The 19,211-nt window shown below is 33.1% G+C and overlaps 2 protein-coding genes across 2 annotated transcripts in view; one reads left to right on the forward strand and one right to left on the reverse strand.

Annotated features, from left to right (window-relative positions):
- Positions 1-2,412: 2,412 nt before the first annotated feature.
- LOC143911833 (uncharacterized) overlaps positions 2,413-19,211 on the reverse strand; it is a 49,145-nt gene continuing 32,346 nt past the window's right edge. The window contains exons 2-3 of the mRNA XM_077430892.1: positions 7,733-8,747; positions 2,413-3,835 (exon numbers count right to left, since the gene is read on the reverse strand). Of these exons, the coding sequence (XP_077287018.1) occupies positions 3,180-3,835; positions 7,733-8,747 (1,671 nt within the window). The 3' untranslated portion in view covers positions 2,413-3,179. The remainder of the gene's footprint in view (positions 3,836-7,732; positions 8,748-19,211) is intronic.
- On the forward strand, positions 13,739-17,647 carry LOC143912355 (uncharacterized). Its single transcript, XM_077431638.1, has 2 exons — positions 13,739-13,851; positions 16,867-17,647. The coding sequence occupies exons 1-2, from the start codon at positions 13,739-13,741 to the stop codon at positions 17,645-17,647; spliced, it is 894 nt and encodes a 297-aa protein (XP_077287764.1).

The following is a 19,211-nucleotide window of genomic DNA, read 5'->3' on the forward strand; positions in this document are numbered from 1 at the left end:
AACTCGACATTAAAAAATAAAATCGGTCGATGTCTCGTGATATTATTTTCGAATTTGCTTTGCATAATGTCCGCTAACCGTATTTTAAACGGCAATTTATTTATTTTGATAGTGATTTTTACGGTTTACCCGTTCTTCTGAAAAACAAGAGTTGTTCGTTCAGCATAACGAGACCACTGGAAAGTGGTAGACATATGTATGCAATACAAACCCACGTGGTGACGCATATATGTAGTATGTATGTAGGTACGTAGTTGGTATTTTCATTGTGAAAATAAATTGGGAATGTTGCCGTTTTGTTCGTCTGGTCAGTTTTTGTCCGGTCGTTAATTAGGCGCTCGGCATGCGGTCAGTTCCTCGAGAACACCTGCGTGTGTAGGTCAGCCGGTCGACCAGATGTATTGTCAATAGATCTTCAACACTTGAGATCGGCATTTACACGCAAGTACACGCAATCTCGGGTTCAAGGAAAATGCGTGAAAATGTGTGTGTAATATTATATGTAGTTTTAGAACTGACTCGAGAGAAAGTAGTCGTAAATATGTACATACATGAGATTATATTTAGCGGAACAGGGGGTTGAGGTCAATCAGATCATCTTCAAGTCTTTTGTATCTGTGTGCTAATTTTACATACATATATGTATGTATATTCAGTAACTGATAATTGACTAATGGGCTGAAATAAAAGCAACTCATCTGTTAAAATAAAATCAAAGCCTTGAATTATTTGTAAGATATACATATGTATGTATGACGAAATAATAATTACTGTTACAGGTAAAACTATGTACATATGTATGTATGTGGATATTGTTGGCAGTAAATGTTATAGCTATTTGAGTAGTAAAATCGTGACTGTATGTATGTAGGAATCACGAAAAAATGTAGCAAATACATATTTTATTTGAACTTTGAATTAAAAATTATTTATTTATTTATAAAACTATAATATGATTTCAAAAGTACGATTGATAAATTTTTACTAGTGTCATCTACTGGAATTTCTGAAAACTATTAAAAACTAAAGCCGTAATTTGAAATTATATTATCTTTTTAGTACATAGATCTCAATAATTGAAATAAATAATAATTTAAAAAATTAAATTCGTGGTAATAAAAATCTATGTGAATGCAGTTTACTAACTACTTATTTTCAATTTAATTTTAAATTTGATTTCAATTTTCAATTAGTTTCATTAGTTACGTATAGATGTCAATATATTTTTTTAACACAGTAAAATTACAGAATACTCCAACGCGTCACAAATACTATATATAAGAAAATTAGCGAGACATATATGTATGTTATAAATAATACATTTTTGAAATCATATTCAAATAGTGGTGGCATAGTGGGTAGGATGGCTTTTGCCAATGTGATGGAGGAACCGTTTCAACAGTGTAATCAGATAAATTGGTAAACTCTGATAGGAAACGATCGACTTGGAGCACAAATATCCTAGTCTGACCAGCAGCATTAAAGATTACACGCAGAATAAATTCTTTTCAATCGAGGTCAGCTCGCGGGATCGAACCCGGCGACCTCCCAGTACTTAGTATTAACGCAACCACCGATCTATGCTGCTGACTTGAACAATTTAAATTTGTCATAAATTATTTTCTACTACTTCATAGCTGAAAAATTACGTTTTAGCAATTTACTTCTTCTCATATTTTAAATAAATAATTATACTACGCTCATTGCATACAATAGAGTCGATAATTATTTAATTGACCAAAATTAGCACCTTGCAAATGTGAGTCAGGCGATGATCGTTACAAAATGATATTGTTTATTCACATCTTCAATTTCATTTCTCCAGAATAATAATAGATATTAAGACTGATTCGTTGATCATTCGTCGGTTTTCAAAGTATTTCATTTTTATTAATATTACAAAATATATATTATCTATGTACGTATGTACTTCTTTGAGTGAAAGTATTTATTTATTTAAAGTATTAGTATGTACATATATGTACTTGTAAATGATCGCCCGGTCTCCAGGAAGTGTTTAATTACGAATTACTTTATATAATTTTCGATTGCAGAAATTAATCTTCGTCTAATATTTTAATATAAAATGATGATGGGTCATTTTTCAAAAATAATTCGCAGTTGTACGCAAGTATTGAGCAACTTGATATGTCTAAAAAGGCAATTGACCGTTCCGTCGATGTTTGGACGATAATATTTCGCAACGGTCGATATCTAGAAAAGTTTGGCAATCCGTGGTCAACGGTAGATGACGATATGCACACATCTTCGAACGTAGTGTTTTGTTTTTCAATTACAAAATTCAATTGAAAATATTATTTAATTATACGTGATCATTTCATTTTCGTAATCTAATAAATAAAATAAAAATTTTCCTTGCATTATTTATAAACATTGAAAAACCATCAATTTAATAATCTCATATTTATTTAAAACAACAAACAACAATATGTATAAAATATACAAAATGGCTACAAAATATGACAATACTTTTTTAAATACACACAGATTATAATGTACATAAGTGTTCGATATATATACATATGTACGTATAATTATATTGACTCTTTATTATGCAACGTTATATAACAAAACATACAAGCTGAAATATATATAATTTTAAAAAATACATATTTTATAAGTATACATAGCTTTTTTGGTTTAATTCGACAAAATCGAACGAAACACAGTCGCATTTTATTTTATTCACAAAATGGACGGTTTCAAGAGTAAATAATAACAAGAAAAACTGAGTAAAATATAGCTGATGGATATTGCGATCACACGTCTATTAATTATTTACATTTCTAATCGATTTCTGTAAACGTGTGTGTATTGGTCTCAATTCACAATTTCACAATTCTAATCGATAAAAAAAAAATTCACAATTCTAATCGTTAATTAATTACATATTTATATGTACGTGATCACAATAACCGTAGCCGTAGTATTATAATAATATCATAATATTTACATATTAAAAATTATAATCGAAAATTCATATGCGTTACGGTAAACTCATTATTTGTTAAACATTGCTCTAAAATCGTGTTCATTGACTCACATTCTTACGTGCTATGCAAACAAATCGTTTCAATTTCTAATTCAAATATATTATGAGAATGGTTAAATCGCTTTTAAGTCTAAATTATAAATCACTATCACAAATGAGGATATTTTTATACGACTTGAACTGTAGCGAACGCGCTGAAAGTCACTTTCTTGGGCGGTTCCGTGCTGCAAGTTCTGACTACTGGTCTTTTGGATCCTTCGTTGGGAGGATTTTTCTTGATGACCGGCTTCAACATGCCCTTTTCCTTTTTATCCTTGTCGCTTTTCGAAGACCAAACACTTTGCTTATTTTGAGCTCCGGCTCCGAACTCCTTCAACTTATCCGTGAGTCCGTACAGTCTATTCGATATGTTCAAGTAGGTCATCGATCCTCCCAGAGGATTCTTCTTATAGTCTTTATTCAATAGGAGCTTTCCGTACTTTGCGTCGTGCTTTTGAAACAAACTCTCAACTTTCTTGGCCTCTTGTTGGGTGAGCGAGTTCCTCTTGGAGTCGATTTGTTGCAGCGGAGATACGATGATGTATTCGGGGTGCATCGATTGAAAGTTTTTAGGATAGTCGGTCGATTGTAAATTCCTTGGGTTTCTGGGGCTGGGTTTCCTCGTTGCCATCGCAGGTAGAGTGGGTGGTGAAGGAGAAGACGACAGTCGATAGTAAGCTGCCAAAGCTCTCCTAGCTGGTCTTGCGAGACTGTGGAAGGCACTGCTGGAGAACGTCGACCTGCTTCTCCACTCCTCGCGATCAGACTCATAACCATTAGTTCCTGAAATCAAAATTGTGATTGCTTAAATGTATTGCGTAAATTCGTCAAACTCAAAGTAATTCGTTTAAATTGCATGCAAATTATGTAAATCGCCATTTTTAATTAATATTACGGCATTAAATTCGACCGAATTTCACATTTACTAATTTCCATACGTACGTGGAGATAAGTACGTCTGATGCGCATAGTCATTATATTTAAAAATATCCTATATTATTTTATATGTAAGTAACAATGATATTAATTTTTCATAATGACTTTGTAATCCAATGAGAACTTATTCTGATTTGTAATTTTTTTGACACAGTTACAAAAATAAAAATGTATGTATGTACACTTATTAGGATGGAGTATATTTGGCCGAATGAATGTCGTATTCAAATCTAAATTGCCACTGTGCAAGAAAAAGATCTTCGATCAACGTGTCTTACTAGTGATGACGTATGGATGTGAAACTTGGTCATTGAACGTCAGATTGCTGCATATGGTCCAGTGCACTCAAAAAATGTGGAACGCTGTATGCTTGACATAACGAGGAGAGATAAAGAGGAGAATACGTGGGTTAGAAGTATGGTGGTTTATATAATAGTGAGAGTAAAGAAATTGAAATGGCAATGGACTGGTGACGTATGTAGCTAGAAGAACGGACGATAGATGAACGAAAAAAGTACTCGAATAGTACCCGAGAGAATGTAAAGGGGTGTAAGGAAGGCCACAGGGTGGATAAAATCTGAAAAATGTGTGGAATGACATGGATCAGAGTTACTTAAAACCAAAGATGAGTGAAGAGGCCCTCATCCAGCAGTGATTGACGAATGGCTGTGAATGATGATGATGATGATGAAATGCAACATAATAACCATTTTGAATTCATGAAATAAACGAGAATATGATCTTAAGTGTAGATACATATATTCTAGATTTTTTCGAATAGACATTAAAAACTTCTATTATATACATATGTATGTATATAATTTTCAACAGGTAAACCCCAATGCGCCTTCCTGGCCAATTATAAACATCGATAAACAATTAGTAGAGTAATTTTTACGAAGCATCATAAAGACATATGTTCATATATGGGTGAATTTGCATTTTTACAAATCGGTGAATTCGAGTTGTTAGAAAACTTTGAAAGAAATAGGTCAAGGTTGCCAATTTTTTAGAGTCGTTTCAATGACAATCAGATAAATTGGTGACACATTCGAGGTCTGGCCAACAGCACTGGGCAGGGATGGAACCCGTGATTATTTGGTTAGAAAGCATTACATTTAACTACTAATCTACATATGCTCTACTGGTTATAATAAAAAGGGTTTGCCATCTAAAAACGGTTGGGAGACTGTGGTTTAGATATACTCTTGGTTTAAGTTTAATCCAATCATACGGTTGGATTAAACTTAAAATTGCATGCATGAATATTACAAGATAGTTTCGAAGACCTACTTTTTGTAACAAATTGTTAAAGTTGCCGAAACGAATAGATTAATTAATTTATTACTTCAATAATTATTATTTAAATGTCTGTCAGTGTTTGATTGGTCTAAATTAATTTATGACATTTTTTTACAAACGACCTTCTTTATTTATATGTATGGACCTGCATAGGCACACTTAAATGTTTAAATAAATCGGACAAACATATAAACTGATAAAATCCTTGGACTGTCATATATATGTAAGTTGTAAAATATGTACGTATTCGTATGTGGATGCATTCTAGCATGTGTTTTGTGTCAAATTAAATTAACCAAAAATTAAATTTTCACAAAAATACCGATTTGATTAAGCGGTATAATAAAATTTAATGATGGAAAACGTATACTTGGGTCGTCTGACCAGATCAAAAAGGGCAAAGATCATATGTGCGCATCAGACGTGTGAGCGATGAGTCGACTTGACGAAACCACGGTTCACCTTCGGCGACGTAAAGGTTATATTCGAACAACGAAAACACAAAAAGATCGTAGTAGTATCTAAACTGACCGATTTTCGATCGATTAGATCGTTAACGAGCGCACGAAAGGTTAACAAACTCGAGCGATAAGACGGTTTGAATAATTACGTATGCACGTCGGTCGGCTATAATCTAATATATAATCGAGGCGGTTCTGCTGTCGGACAAGGACAGATGCCGATTAGAGATAAGTGAAATTTTAGAACGGTACCGAAACGCACATAATAAGGAGGTTAATTTGCGAGTCTGTAATTGGTCTGATTCGGGGCTCGATCGCCTTGAAGATGTGAATTCGAACCGAGACGCGTCGAGCCGAGGAATATGGCACTGATGTCTGTTCGACTCTGAATATCAGTCAATGCCGAGTTTGAGGACGGCCGAAAACAGCTCTGGCTTTGATTTTCATGATTCATGGGTGAAATGTATCCGAGCTTTATTGGAACAACAAGCCGAAGTTAGCGCTTGTTAAATTGAGTGCTAATTTTGTCGAGTTTGAAGAAGATCGTAATGCGGCGACGCTCGCTCAACTTCTTCTGGGCGTTTCAACAGAGTTAATACAGGGTAGAATTTTCAAATTATGATTGTTTGTTAGGTTATAGATAGGGTGACCATAAATCCTGTTTAGGCCGGGAAAGTCCCGTTTGTTACGTGCTTTGTGCCCGTTCCGTCGATATCGGAAAATTGTTTGATTTGTTAAAAATTGTTTTTTGTCCGTACACAGAAGAATTTAACTACCTATATACATACATATATTTTCTTGTTTTTACTAGGCTATTCTATGTTTCACTCCGCAAACGATTGAGCTAAAATTCTTGTAGTGTTCCGATCGTTTTAAAACATTTCTAATTTGGGCGGTTTGGTCAACGATGGAAATTTCAATCGATTTTTATAGTTCGATAGTGAAAAATAATCGTAATAAACATTTCTAAATTTTCGAAATTTTTGAAGACGTTGACGTTTAATAGGTAGTAATAGGTAATAGGTATTCATTTTAAAATGACGTTTGAATATTTTGTCACGTGATTAATTTTAGATGTTTCTGAATTAATTTTCTATTTTCTATGTTTCTGAACTATTATTTTCATCGTAATTATTTTTAAATAACTGTAAAATACATTACTATACATAATAGGTATAATTTTTTATCTTATTTCATATTCTTCTTTTAAAGAAATTCGCGTTCTGGTAAATATTATATTACTTAAATTATATAAAAAAAGAAATTAAAAAAATCAACATTTTCAATTTCACATAATTTTTGCAATTAAAATAAACCGAGAATATCTTTAAGGAAAATTTGCAGTTATTTTATTCGTTAATTTAACTCGTTTCAGAAAAAAATCAGCTGCAGTGCTGAACATATTAATTTTTTAATATTATATTATTTTTTTTTATCTTGTTTATACTTTCCTCGTAGACAAGAATTGTACATTCTGAAAAAATATATCATCCCTTGACAATTATTATTTAAGGGAAAAATTATAAAATATTTGAACGTGCAACACATTTTTTGTATGTAAATATATGTATATAGAGAGGGGGTTTTATATTAATATTTTTGCGGAGCGTCCCGATTTGAGTCCTGGGAAATATGGTCGCCATTGCTTTAAATAAACATATGCACATATGTATGTATATTAATTAGTGAGAAAATTGAATATAGCTTAATTCAGAATACAATTTTAGCTAGTTACAGCACTGAGAATCATACTTTGACTGTTGCATTAGCGCGTGATATGCATTCACTTACACGTGTAATTTACTTTATCGCCGTCATGTATTATCATCAATATGTCAGCGAGTTGTAAGCCGTGTGCTATCCGAACACGCAGAGCGTATTTTAATTACGCTCTCCAGCTCCACACGACTCCATATTTTCATGCTCGATGACCTGAATGTCCAAAAACGAAAACAAGAGTGATCGTTCGTTCGGTTCTTACCCATATGTGCTTTCGGTTGTTGTGCAACAGTCCTGGTCGCTTCTTTGGCCATGTGCCTCTCCGGTCTCTCCACGCTTATCCTCACCATCTGACCTTTCACTACTTCCGTTTCCGTCGCATCTGGTGGCGGAGGAGCTCTACCTTTGATCCTCTTGAGCAGCTGCTTGCGCCTCTGAGGTTTCTGAGGCGCGTCTAATGTTTCTGGACTAGATGAGTTACCGTTCGAAAAATTGACACTGTCGTAATCTACGTCGGTGTATATCAGTGCGTCTATTTCGCCTACGTCGTTTTTGTTCTCTACAGACATGTGCGTCACGCCGTTGTTGTCTGTGATCTGCATGAGGTCGTACTCTGGTTTCATCCCCTTCGAATTCGAATCTATGTTTTCCTTCTGGTCGCTCATGCTGATTTTGATCTTTTGATTTTGCGGGTAGTCTAAGCTTTTGAATCCGTAGTTTCTGTTCGTTCGGATTAGATTTGACGAGTAATCGAAAGCTCTCACGTAGTTTGAGACGGGTGTTTCAGAATAGTCTATGCTCAGTCTGCTTTTCGTCGAAGGACTAGGACTTGGACTACCCTCGCTGGACGATTCGCTCGACGAGGAATGCGTGAGTCTGTTGCGCATCTTGAAATATTTGTATGTGAACAGCGTTCTTCTGAATTCTTGCTCGTTTTCGAATTGCAATACTATCTCTTCTCTAATTTGATTTTTGAACACTTCCAATACCAAAGTGTTGGCGAAGTCTTTGAAATCTCCCGCGTAACATTCGGCTATTTCGCTCACTTTATAGGTTTCGTATTTATATTCTAATTTTTCTTTTTGAGATTCTTCGTGTATCGGCTTGAATTCTAGCTCGTCTTTTGTGTTGAACGACACCGAGACTCGCTGCTGTATTAGGTCCGTTCTCAAGTTGTTGCCCCACTCTGATCTTGAACCATTGGTTGCTTTTAAGGTCCTCGATATTACCACTGCGCCTCTGTTCAATGTCCCCTTTGGTTTTCCGGTGATCGTCATCTGCAAAAAAATATATATATTTAGTTAACAATTTAACAATATATTTCGTAAAAGGAGTACAACTTCAAGCAGAGCAAAAATTTTAATCTTTTATCTAAGAAAAATCATCAACAGCCCACTAAAAATGGTATTTCAACCAGGACTTTCGAGTCGGAATCGGAGACGTGGAGTCGAAGCATTCAAGGAGAGTTGGTGTCGTAAAAAATAAACCGACTCGGACTCCATTTCATTATTTTGACAAAACCGATTGTTTCTTCTCATACTCTTTTTTATTCTCATTTTTTTACTACACCTTTTATCAGATTTAGAAAAAGATTTGATGTCTATGATAAATAATTAAATTTGATGATCAAAAACTAAATAAATCAGATAAAAAAATCAACAAATTCAGACAGGAACTTCGGACTTTTGTATCATAAGTTGCATCGTTTGAGTGATTTTTTCCAATGATATCGTAAGTGATTTTTAATGTCGTTAAATTACGTATTTAAAAAAACTATTTGCAGTCTTATTTTCATTGCCAGCTTGGTTCTGGTTCCGATTTTAAATTGTGTAAAATCAACTGTTGTGAATAATAGGGTTGTTGAATGAAGGTTTTATAAATAATATTCAACAGTTTGCCGAGTAAATTGCATAACAAAATATTTACGTAGAATATCGTAAACATAATAGAGTCAGCGGAAAGAGCATCACGATCTAACAATGTCCACGTGCGTGAACAAGCTAACAAAGCACCTTCCAAATTGAAAATCGATCGAAAGCACCGACACGGATCGGTTTCATTACAACAAAAACTGCCATTTATAAATCGTGACTTTGAAAAATTCGCATCGAAAGAGAAATGACGGAACAATATAATACGATAAAAAAAATAAAATAGATGCACAAAATCGGGCGCATCAGTAATCCGCCAAAGCGAGTCGATTATCGATTTAATGTTTATTTTTCTATTTTATAAAGTCGTCATTGGATTCGATCAGGTCATTGTCAGTGTCGAAAAAAAGCGTAATAAATATCGGACGCGTTTCACGTCTGGGTTCAAAATGAAAAAAAAAATAGTAGAATGTTTCATTTCGCACAATGTGGAACACTTTCGATTTGTGTCAACCCGAGCAGTGGATTTTTCATTTCGTTTCGAGTTAAATGTACCTACATGTGTATGTATGTAGAGCTATTTTAAATTCAATAAGTTGGAAATTCGGAATCATTCCTCACTACTCGTCGCGTCTACCTTCACAAAAGATTATTAATCACACTACAATATATGTAATCATAAAACCGACTGACCAACTTAGAGACCGAAGGACTACATATTCAGTGCTGGGGTGGCGCCAATCACCGATTACTGACCCGCTGACACTCTCACGTGAGTCCAAAAAGGATCTCTGAATATATAGACGCAATAAATATGAGCTCACCAGTCCACTCAAACTTACTTATGGCAGGTATATATAATATATGAACTCACACAACTCTGTCGGTGGGAGTGTGAATGAGCCCATACACTTCTTATGAAGCTCGTATACTTCTTCTGGGCGGGCCGCCCCGGGGCAACCGCCTACCAGACCGGTCGTCTGGTAGAAAGTGCGCCTTAAGGGGCGTCCAATCGACACTGCATAGCTCCAATTATTCACCCGAAACCATTCAAAGCTTTCTTCCTCCGCATTTTACGCATGCTTTGAATACTTCATCGCATACCCTTGCTCAATTTGACCAGCTTTCGCAATCGGTCTCGGAATCCTATTGATAGTGTATTTATACACACATTGATATAATACGTCAACAACGTGTACTACAACTTGATTGACTGGTGATTCCATTGATAGAAAGTGCATTAGAATATTTAATTTGTCAACATAGTTAGCATGAGCGTCTTGGATGTCGTTGAAAAAGTTATTACATAGCATGTATGTATGTACATACATACATACATACATACATATGTTAGAGGAAGCATTTAAGAAACTTGTTCATTTTTTTCAATGAAATTGCAATTTCGCAAAATGCCATCAAGAACGTTTCCACTTATACGCAGTAGGTAGACTTTTCTTAGTAGAGAGAGATCGATGTTTGAGGAAAAAAGTATCGATTAAATAAAAATGTAGGCCTCCATCCAGAGCGCACTTCCTTATAATGTTGTTAGTCGGCTATTAGATATATTATATGTAGGTACTATAAACAAGTCTCTTGTAAAAGTAAATAAACCAACTATCACTAATTCATGTGGTGAATCGGAATCTAAAATATTAATTGACTTTTTTTCCTAAGTGATGATGTTGGATATTTTTGAAATATTGACATTTTGATGATTCGACTTTATTATTAGACTATAAGCTATTTTATCAAAATAAGATTACTAAAAGCATAGTATAACCCAATTTGGGTTCACCTGAAAGGAATATATCGATGACTTGGTGCACAGATAATGCGTATCATTTAAGTTTGAATAGAATTTTAAGTTTGTAGATGCTGCTTATGAGGTATAAATAAAGCACCTTGAAAGGAAAACCATTAATTATTCCAGTATCAACAAACTTAAAATTCGATACAAATTAAAAAATGGACATACAACATCTGTGCACCAAGCCATCGATATTATGTATGTATGTATGTAATTAAGACAACTTGAGAACTTTGAACCAATTTGGGATAAATTAAAAATAGGAACTATAGATAGCTGGTCGCAACCAAAAATTATTAATATCATAAATATTTTGAACCATCATATACATATAATATGATTTTATTTCTAATATATGTATGTAGTTGTTTCATTTGAAGCTATTTGTTTCTTAACCTGCTACTGAAAATCGATTATAGTTTTATGGGACAGTAAATCTAAAAGTATCATAAAAATATAATTATTTGATTTTTTTCATGTTTCAGATTAATTGAAAAAAAAATTGATTGTAGAGATAATATCAGTAATTGTTCAATCAAAATTACCTTACGCTTTACCATCGGCTCAGTTTGAACTCGCTCGTTTTTCTTAAGCGAACGCGTAAATTGATCACTCACCTCAATCTTAACGCAAAATGCACGTCTTAAGACTTCAAATAAAAACGAATAAACACCTCGTTGTGTCAGAAAAAAAAATCACCTCGTATAAACAGAAGATGTTGGAAGAGAAACGCGTGACTCACTAACACGCCCGTACGTCATATACATACATATATGTATAATACGTAGTTGATTCAGACGGCCAAAGTACCCACCAATAAAACAAGATGATTCTTCATAATATGAAAAAAATCGGACCGATTTAAAAATGCAAAAAAAGCGCATGAAAATAACTCGTACTTTTACCGAGCATTCTCTGTAATCTGTACGATTTGATTCGACCAAACGAGCGTGTAACGAAAACGTAATTATACATACATTTAACCCAGTTTAAACGACGACGTTGTGACATTCGGCTTTGAACAAAACCTTCAACTTTATATTTGAAAAAAATCATAATCGACTCGTGTGTGTGTGTTCGCTTCAATAATCTAATCAACTATTTGTTTCACGTTGACGAAATCGAAGCCGTGGTGTATTAAACCAGAAATATTTAATCAATACTCGTCGCAGACTTCGTGCCAAGAAGTTCAAGGTGTTCAATTTACAAGTCGCAAATATATTTATTCATCACAAATTTATACGCTTCTTTCACCCAAACTGGTTTATTATATTTTTGGATTATGTGTGACGCATTTCTATTATTCGAATTTTTTGTAACCAAAATTTACGTAAATTAAATAAAATATCAATATAATAGTTGGTCACGTGAATTTTAAAGTACAAAAAAACCTGTGTTTTTATTAAATAGCTTTCATACTCTCGATTGTGCTCCTATTTTCTACCTTCTAATTACACTGAGCAACAAAAAAAATACTTGAGCCGCGACTAATCAATCTTTACTAAATTTAAAACATTAAATTCGAAAATGACGATGATGTTTGTTGGTTTGCTCTCGTTTATGAGATATGAGAATTTTTTGGCTTTTGCAGTCTTTAAATCAAAATTTAGTGGTATTGTGCTAAAAGTAAGTATTGGAATCAATAGTCGGATGTTTTTCTAATAATTATAGTTATAATTCTAAAAAATATAATTATAGAATTATATATGTAAGTATTCGTTTTCTATCTCAATGTGTATTTTTTTTTTATCTTAACATAATTCGAGCGGTAAATGATTTTAAACGAGAGTAAACCAACAAAAACCATCATCATCTTCGAATCAATAAGTAAAACTTGGTGAAGATTGTTTCGTATACGCTCTGATCAGTGCTATTCATATATTGTCAATTGATAAAAGTTAAAAATGAGATTAAAAATAAAGTAGAAGCTCAAACTAACCGAACATATTAAATATATGGATTCAATAAACTCTTGTGAATAAAGTTCAATCTTTTGAGTTTTCCGTCAATTGTAAAATTTAAAGAGAAAATTCCTCACCTCAAATTTTGGATGTAATAAATTGTTATATTATATATTTTTAAATAGTAGTATGTTAATGTTAATCTATTATTTTAATGCAAGGGGCCAACGACTGTAATACAAATCTCACATAATGGCAATGATCATTCTCCAAAATGTCTGCTCGAAACTGAAAGAGTTTAGATTATTACTATCACTTTTAAAAAATCACATATTAGAGAGCAATTGTATAAACGCTGTCATACTTTCAAAGTGCCTCGGCTCCGCCTAAACGTCAATCACTGCGTTATTTATTTTCGTTTATTTCAAACGAAAAGTTTGGCTAGCCCACGTCGTTTTTCTTTCTCCGAGGGGATACAAATATGTACGATGATTGATGATTAGAGCGCAATCACCGGCACACGCTTGATTAATTAACGGAGAAAGGTGCTCGTCGAATAGGTCAGATAGGATGTGAACCCCAGTGCGACTTTTGGAGTCGCACCCGTGAGACACGCAGATATTTGCATTGTGCGCGCCACTTCCGCTTCCGGTCGTCGGCTGGGAAAGGGGAAGAGCGGAAAATGGAGGATGGGGGAGGGGGCGAGAGCGTCGCGACGCTCTCGTGTGAACGGCCCCGTCTTCCAAAACGTTACGCAACACGAAAGCACACAATCAATACCGCTCGAGGAGTTGCGCAACACGTTGTGTCTAGCCGATCGCGCTTCTTAACCCCGCGACTAACAATACGACCGTGAATTTTCTTCACATTCGCTGGCAGTCCACGTTGAATTTTCCTTCCACTCAAAAGGATGTATGTCGTTCTGATCAAATAAATGGGGGGGGGGGGCCCAGGCGCATTTGAAATTTGTTGCCCCCACTTCTATACAAAAATGCTATCATAGTTTTTTACAGGATAATATTTTTGGCAGGGCTGTAAAATAAATTACACGACAAGTGTCAAAACGACATTTAATGTCAAATTAACATTTAGCCAGCAGTGTGGCTTAAGAGGGCTGCACCCCAGCGCCTTGTCCATACGAATGTATTAGACTTCTCCCTTCCTCGATTATGGCACTAAACTCTAGTTATGAGCCAAATTTATCCAAACTTTCTAAAAACATGCAAAGCCAACGCTCCCATTGAATTTGTTTGCTCAATTGTTTGTTATTGAAGTACAAGTTAGTGTTGTAAGTAAATGTTTAATTGTTTCAATTTTTTACTTAAATAATAAGTAATTATTTAATAATGCCATATATGTATATATATTATCTAATTTGTTGTGAAAACACTACGTATGTATGTATGTATGAATAAATAGATATTTTTTCTTATGAATAAATAGATTAGTTTTTTTATCAAAAAACTTTATTTATGCGAGTACTATTTATTGTTGGCAAGAAAAAATTTTGTGGCTCTTTTAAAACTTTGAAATTTTGTAAATTGTATAAATATACATATATATATATATATATATATATATATATATATATATATATATATATATATATATATATATATATATATATATATATATATATATATATATATATATAAATATATGTATATATATATATATATATATATATATATATATATATATATATATATATATATATATATATATATATAAATATATGATATATACATAGTACCGTTTACCATGCACCATTTTTTTTTTTTTGATCTTTCGACTTAAGATCTTTCGATTTTCAATCTTTGCCTTCCGATATTCGCTTTTTCGATCTTTCGACATTCGGTGCCGTGAGGTAGACCTCCACCATAGGCATGTTTCTATTTTTATTTTTTTGATTAATCAAAAAATCAATTTATCAAAAAAATAAAATAAAAAAATAGAAACATGCCTATAGTGGATATCCATAGCATATTAAAAAATAATTGCTCTAGTGCCATAATTGAGGAAGGGAGAAGTCTAATACGTTTGTATGGACAAGGCGCTGGGGTCCAGCCCTCTTAATGGTAGCGGTTATGTTTAGAACCAAGTGATCAGTGGGTTCGATCTGCTACACTGCTGACTAGATTTGGGGGTATTTGTGACTCCAAATAGATCGTTTCTTATCAGAATTGGCCAATTTTATCTGATCATTGTTGAAACGGTTCCTCGAAATCGGCAAAAAACAATGTTTCCAGTTGTCACAAATCTTATGTATTTATTGTATGGACAATTTGTAAAAATTGTATACATATCTAAAATTCATAGATATCTCAATGGATTAATTCTGTAATTAATTAATTAATTAATTGTTATTTCGTCTTGTTCATCTTCTCGAAATACAGTGATTTATGTAATAATAAAATACTGCATTGTTTGTAATTAATTGTCCAGGAAGGCGCATTGGGGTCTTTCTGTTAAGCCTTCCTGGTATACATATATCTATGTAAAATCGTGCGAGCTATTTCATATCGAATCTGTCGTGCGAGCTATTTTAGAGGGGCACTCTTTTTATTTGCAGGACGAAATGCTTTAGAGATGGGCATTCGCATATAATGTCGTGATAAATACCTAATTTGTCTGGAAACAGGGCTATTTTGCCGGGCCGATAAATGGTACCCATTTCTTACCATGCTTTTCGGTATATGGTTTTTAATTGGGATTTTACAAACCATATTTTATTTATTTATTAACAATATGTATTTGAAACACCAACAGTTTTTGAAATAAAATAGGTAATATTTTAAAATACCATGTAAATTAGGTAGTATTTAATTTATTCTTGGCTTACGAACGTATTGTGGACAATGATAATAATTTGTAAGTGATAGCAAAGACCCATTTTGGGGGCCCCAAGCGTGCGCTTATTTTCAATGTATGATAAACCGCCGCTGGTTGTACTTGATTTGGAGTGTTGCCTCTCTGATCTTTTCCAAACATTACGTTATTTCTCTACGTTGTCAATAAGGATAAATTTATGTAATTGAGTGGCTCTTCTCGTTATAATAGGATTATGATTTGGTACTTAATTTAGGGTGCCGTCACAAAATCGCGCAAACCAAAATAGCGTGGTGACAAAATCACGCAACACATATGGAAACAAGAAAATAAATACAATAAATACAAAATAAATATAAATAAAATACAAATTTCAATAAAGTGTTATTATTCACACTTTATTGAAATTTGAATATAAAAAGTATGGACATTTTAAGTAAAATTATATGTCCTAAATTTAATATATTATCGAAAGATCAGCACAAATTCAAAAGTACACTTTCAAAATAAATAAACGATTCTTATTTTATCATTTCCGTGTTCTATGGGATTTTTCTTATATATTGGATCTGTTTTTAATATTACTTTTTTTGTGTTTATTTTCTTGCTTGTATTTGTTTATATATACATACATATATGCGTTGCGTGATTTTGCCGTCGCACTATTTTGGTTTGCGCGGTTTCGTCCAAGCGATTTTGTCACTGCGATTTTCTCCCGCGCGGTTTTTTCGGGACACCTAAATTTAAATAAAATTCCAATTACTTCGTTGGTTTTCTTCTTACATTGACAACCGCTCTCAAGCAGTTGTTATTAACAATTATGTTTCCGGTTGGGTTAACATACCTAGTGGAGTGCCCCAAGGTTCTTTGCTTGGGCCCTTACTCTTCTTAATTTTCATTAATGACATCAGTATATGTCTTACTCATTCGAAATTACTTTTCTTCGCTGATGACATGAAAATCTTTACGGCAGTTGCATCTCCTGAAGATGTCTTCAAGCTGATCTTATTAATCTAGAGAAATACTGCACCTTCAATCACCTGGAGCTCAATCCCGCCAAATGCAGCGTTGTCACTTTCAGTCGAAAACGTAATCCCTTATTGAACGATTATATCCTAAAGGGAGAACGTTTACAAAGAAACACGGTAATTCGTGACCTAGGTGTGCTCCATGATTCGCACTTACTGTTTGATAAACACATCGATTATATCGTCTCGAAGGCGCTTCGGTCATTAGGATTTATCTTACGTATTTCTACAGATATTAAATGTTTAAAATCCATCAAAATATTATATTGTGCCTTCGTTCGAAGTAATTTAGAATATGCGTCTCAGGTGTGGAATCCGAGATATGCTACCTACATTGATAGAATTGAGAACGTTCAAAATAAATTTATTCGCTACCTTTGTTATCGCACTAAAGATATATATCATTCCAATAAGTACTTAAATTTATGTAAAAATCATCACATTCTTCCACTCCAGCATAGAAGAGAAATAGCAGATATTACATATCTTATGAAATTATTATCTAGCTTAATCGATTGTCCGTTACTCCTATCTAAAATATATTTAAAAATACCGAGCAGATCGTCGCGTACCTATGCCCCAATTGCAATTCCGTATGCGAGCTCTAATTATAGACAAAACTCTTTTATGTGGCGAGCAAATAAAACCTTTATCCGATTAGGGAGAGATCATAACCTTGATATTTTTGATAATACGCATGAGCAAGCAAGGCGAGCAATAGTCAAATCATTTTTTGAATAATCTTTTAATTTAGTTTTTGTTTTTTCTTATGTTTATTTGAGATTTTATATATGATTACGTGTATGCTTTAGTTTATTACTACCAGCGGAAACCTATAATTGGTCTTTTGTTATGTACTTTATTATTTATTCTGTTTTTTAATTAAGACCTTAAATAAAATAAAATAAAAAAATAAAAATGGATGAGAGACGCACAAAACAGAGCAGTGAATGATGAGTGGCTGTAAATAATGATGATGATTGTTAACTTAATAAATATTGTCGTGGGAAGCGTCTCATTCCATAGATCGTTTTTCTAAATATGGTGAAAAACAAGATTTTTCTTTAATTTCATATATTTATTTGAAATATTTTAGCAAATATTATCATCTTAGACAGCATACATTAACGCAATACTTGATAATCGAATTCAAACAAATAACATACATAAAAAAAAAAGTTATTTCCAGCAAAATTCACAAAACAAAGATCAGTTTTTCAAATTAGACGCACGTATTTTGGCGTAGGAACACAACTTAATGCAATAAGATAGCCTTGTTAATTACGTTAATATTTTAATTTAATTAAATGGAAATCAATTTTTTATATCTTAATATGAATATACATATTTACTGTTCTCACGATGTCAAAATTAATAAAATTATCCACATATGTTAATTAATAAAATCCGACACATCTACCAGTTGAAAACCATAAAATATATTTTTCGTCTGTGCTAATTTCAAACAGCGTCTTGTATTAAATTATAATTATTAAAATACACCATAACATTATTAAAATACATTAGGTCATAAAAGATTCGTAAGAAATAGGTATATTAAAAACGAAAGAAATATTTTCCATGTCAGGCAATATCCTGAAGTGTTCAGAATTTCCCATGTGTATTAAGTGAAAGCCGTATTCCGAAAATAAATAATCCGTTTCCTGTTGATGTCACTGAAAGCTTTAAATATTTTCAACACTTATTTTTACACTTCCGTGTTGGCGTTAACATACACCTAAATCTCTTACCTTTGAATCATTTTTGGGTATTGTTAAACAATATAATAAATTATATCATAAAATAAGCTCGCAGAAAATACGACAAGCATTTTTCATTTTCATTCCATCAAAATGAGTATTACTCTTATAAAACAACACTCGTTACGCAACTAATCTTATAATACGGTAGGCGTTCTGCATATGTTGCGTATCAATCACGTAATACTTTCTCTTCAATCCCAAAATGTTGGCTTCTAAATGTAAATAAAGCGTTTAGAAACAAACAATGGAATAAAAGCAATGAAAGAGCAATTAACCCCTTAACGTGCACGCGATACATATTCATCAATTATCGCCTTATTCATAGGTTATTGTAATTTGAATGTTGAAAGTTATATTTTTTTTCGTTGTTATTACTTTGTTTGATGCAACCGCGGCTTTCTTTTAATAAATTCGTGCGAAATTTCGACTCATGAATTTTTAATTCTATAATTCGCAGTTATATAAAAATTTTATACGCGCGTTACATGCGTCGGAAAACCTGTTCAACACCTCTAATAGATACTTTTAGACAATAAACAGAT

Source organism: Arctopsyche grandis, chromosome 5 (assembly GCF_051622035.1).
Source record: "Arctopsyche grandis isolate Sample6627 chromosome 5, ASM5162203v2, whole genome shotgun sequence".
NCBI classification, from domain to species: Eukaryota; Metazoa; Arthropoda; class Insecta; order Trichoptera; family Hydropsychidae; genus Arctopsyche; species Arctopsyche grandis.

What these genes read in the sequence shown, in the direction of transcription:
- LOC143912355 (XM_077431638.1), top strand. Translation starts at nt 13,739, where the DNA reads ATGGGGGAGGGGGCGAGAGCGTCGCGACGCTCTCGTGTGAACGGCCCC. An exon ending in CTCGAGGAGTTGCGCAACAC is followed by an intron (nt 13,852 to 16,866) that starts GTTGTGTCTAGC and finishes CATCTCCTGAAG; the next exon opens with ATGTCTTCAAGCTGATCTTA.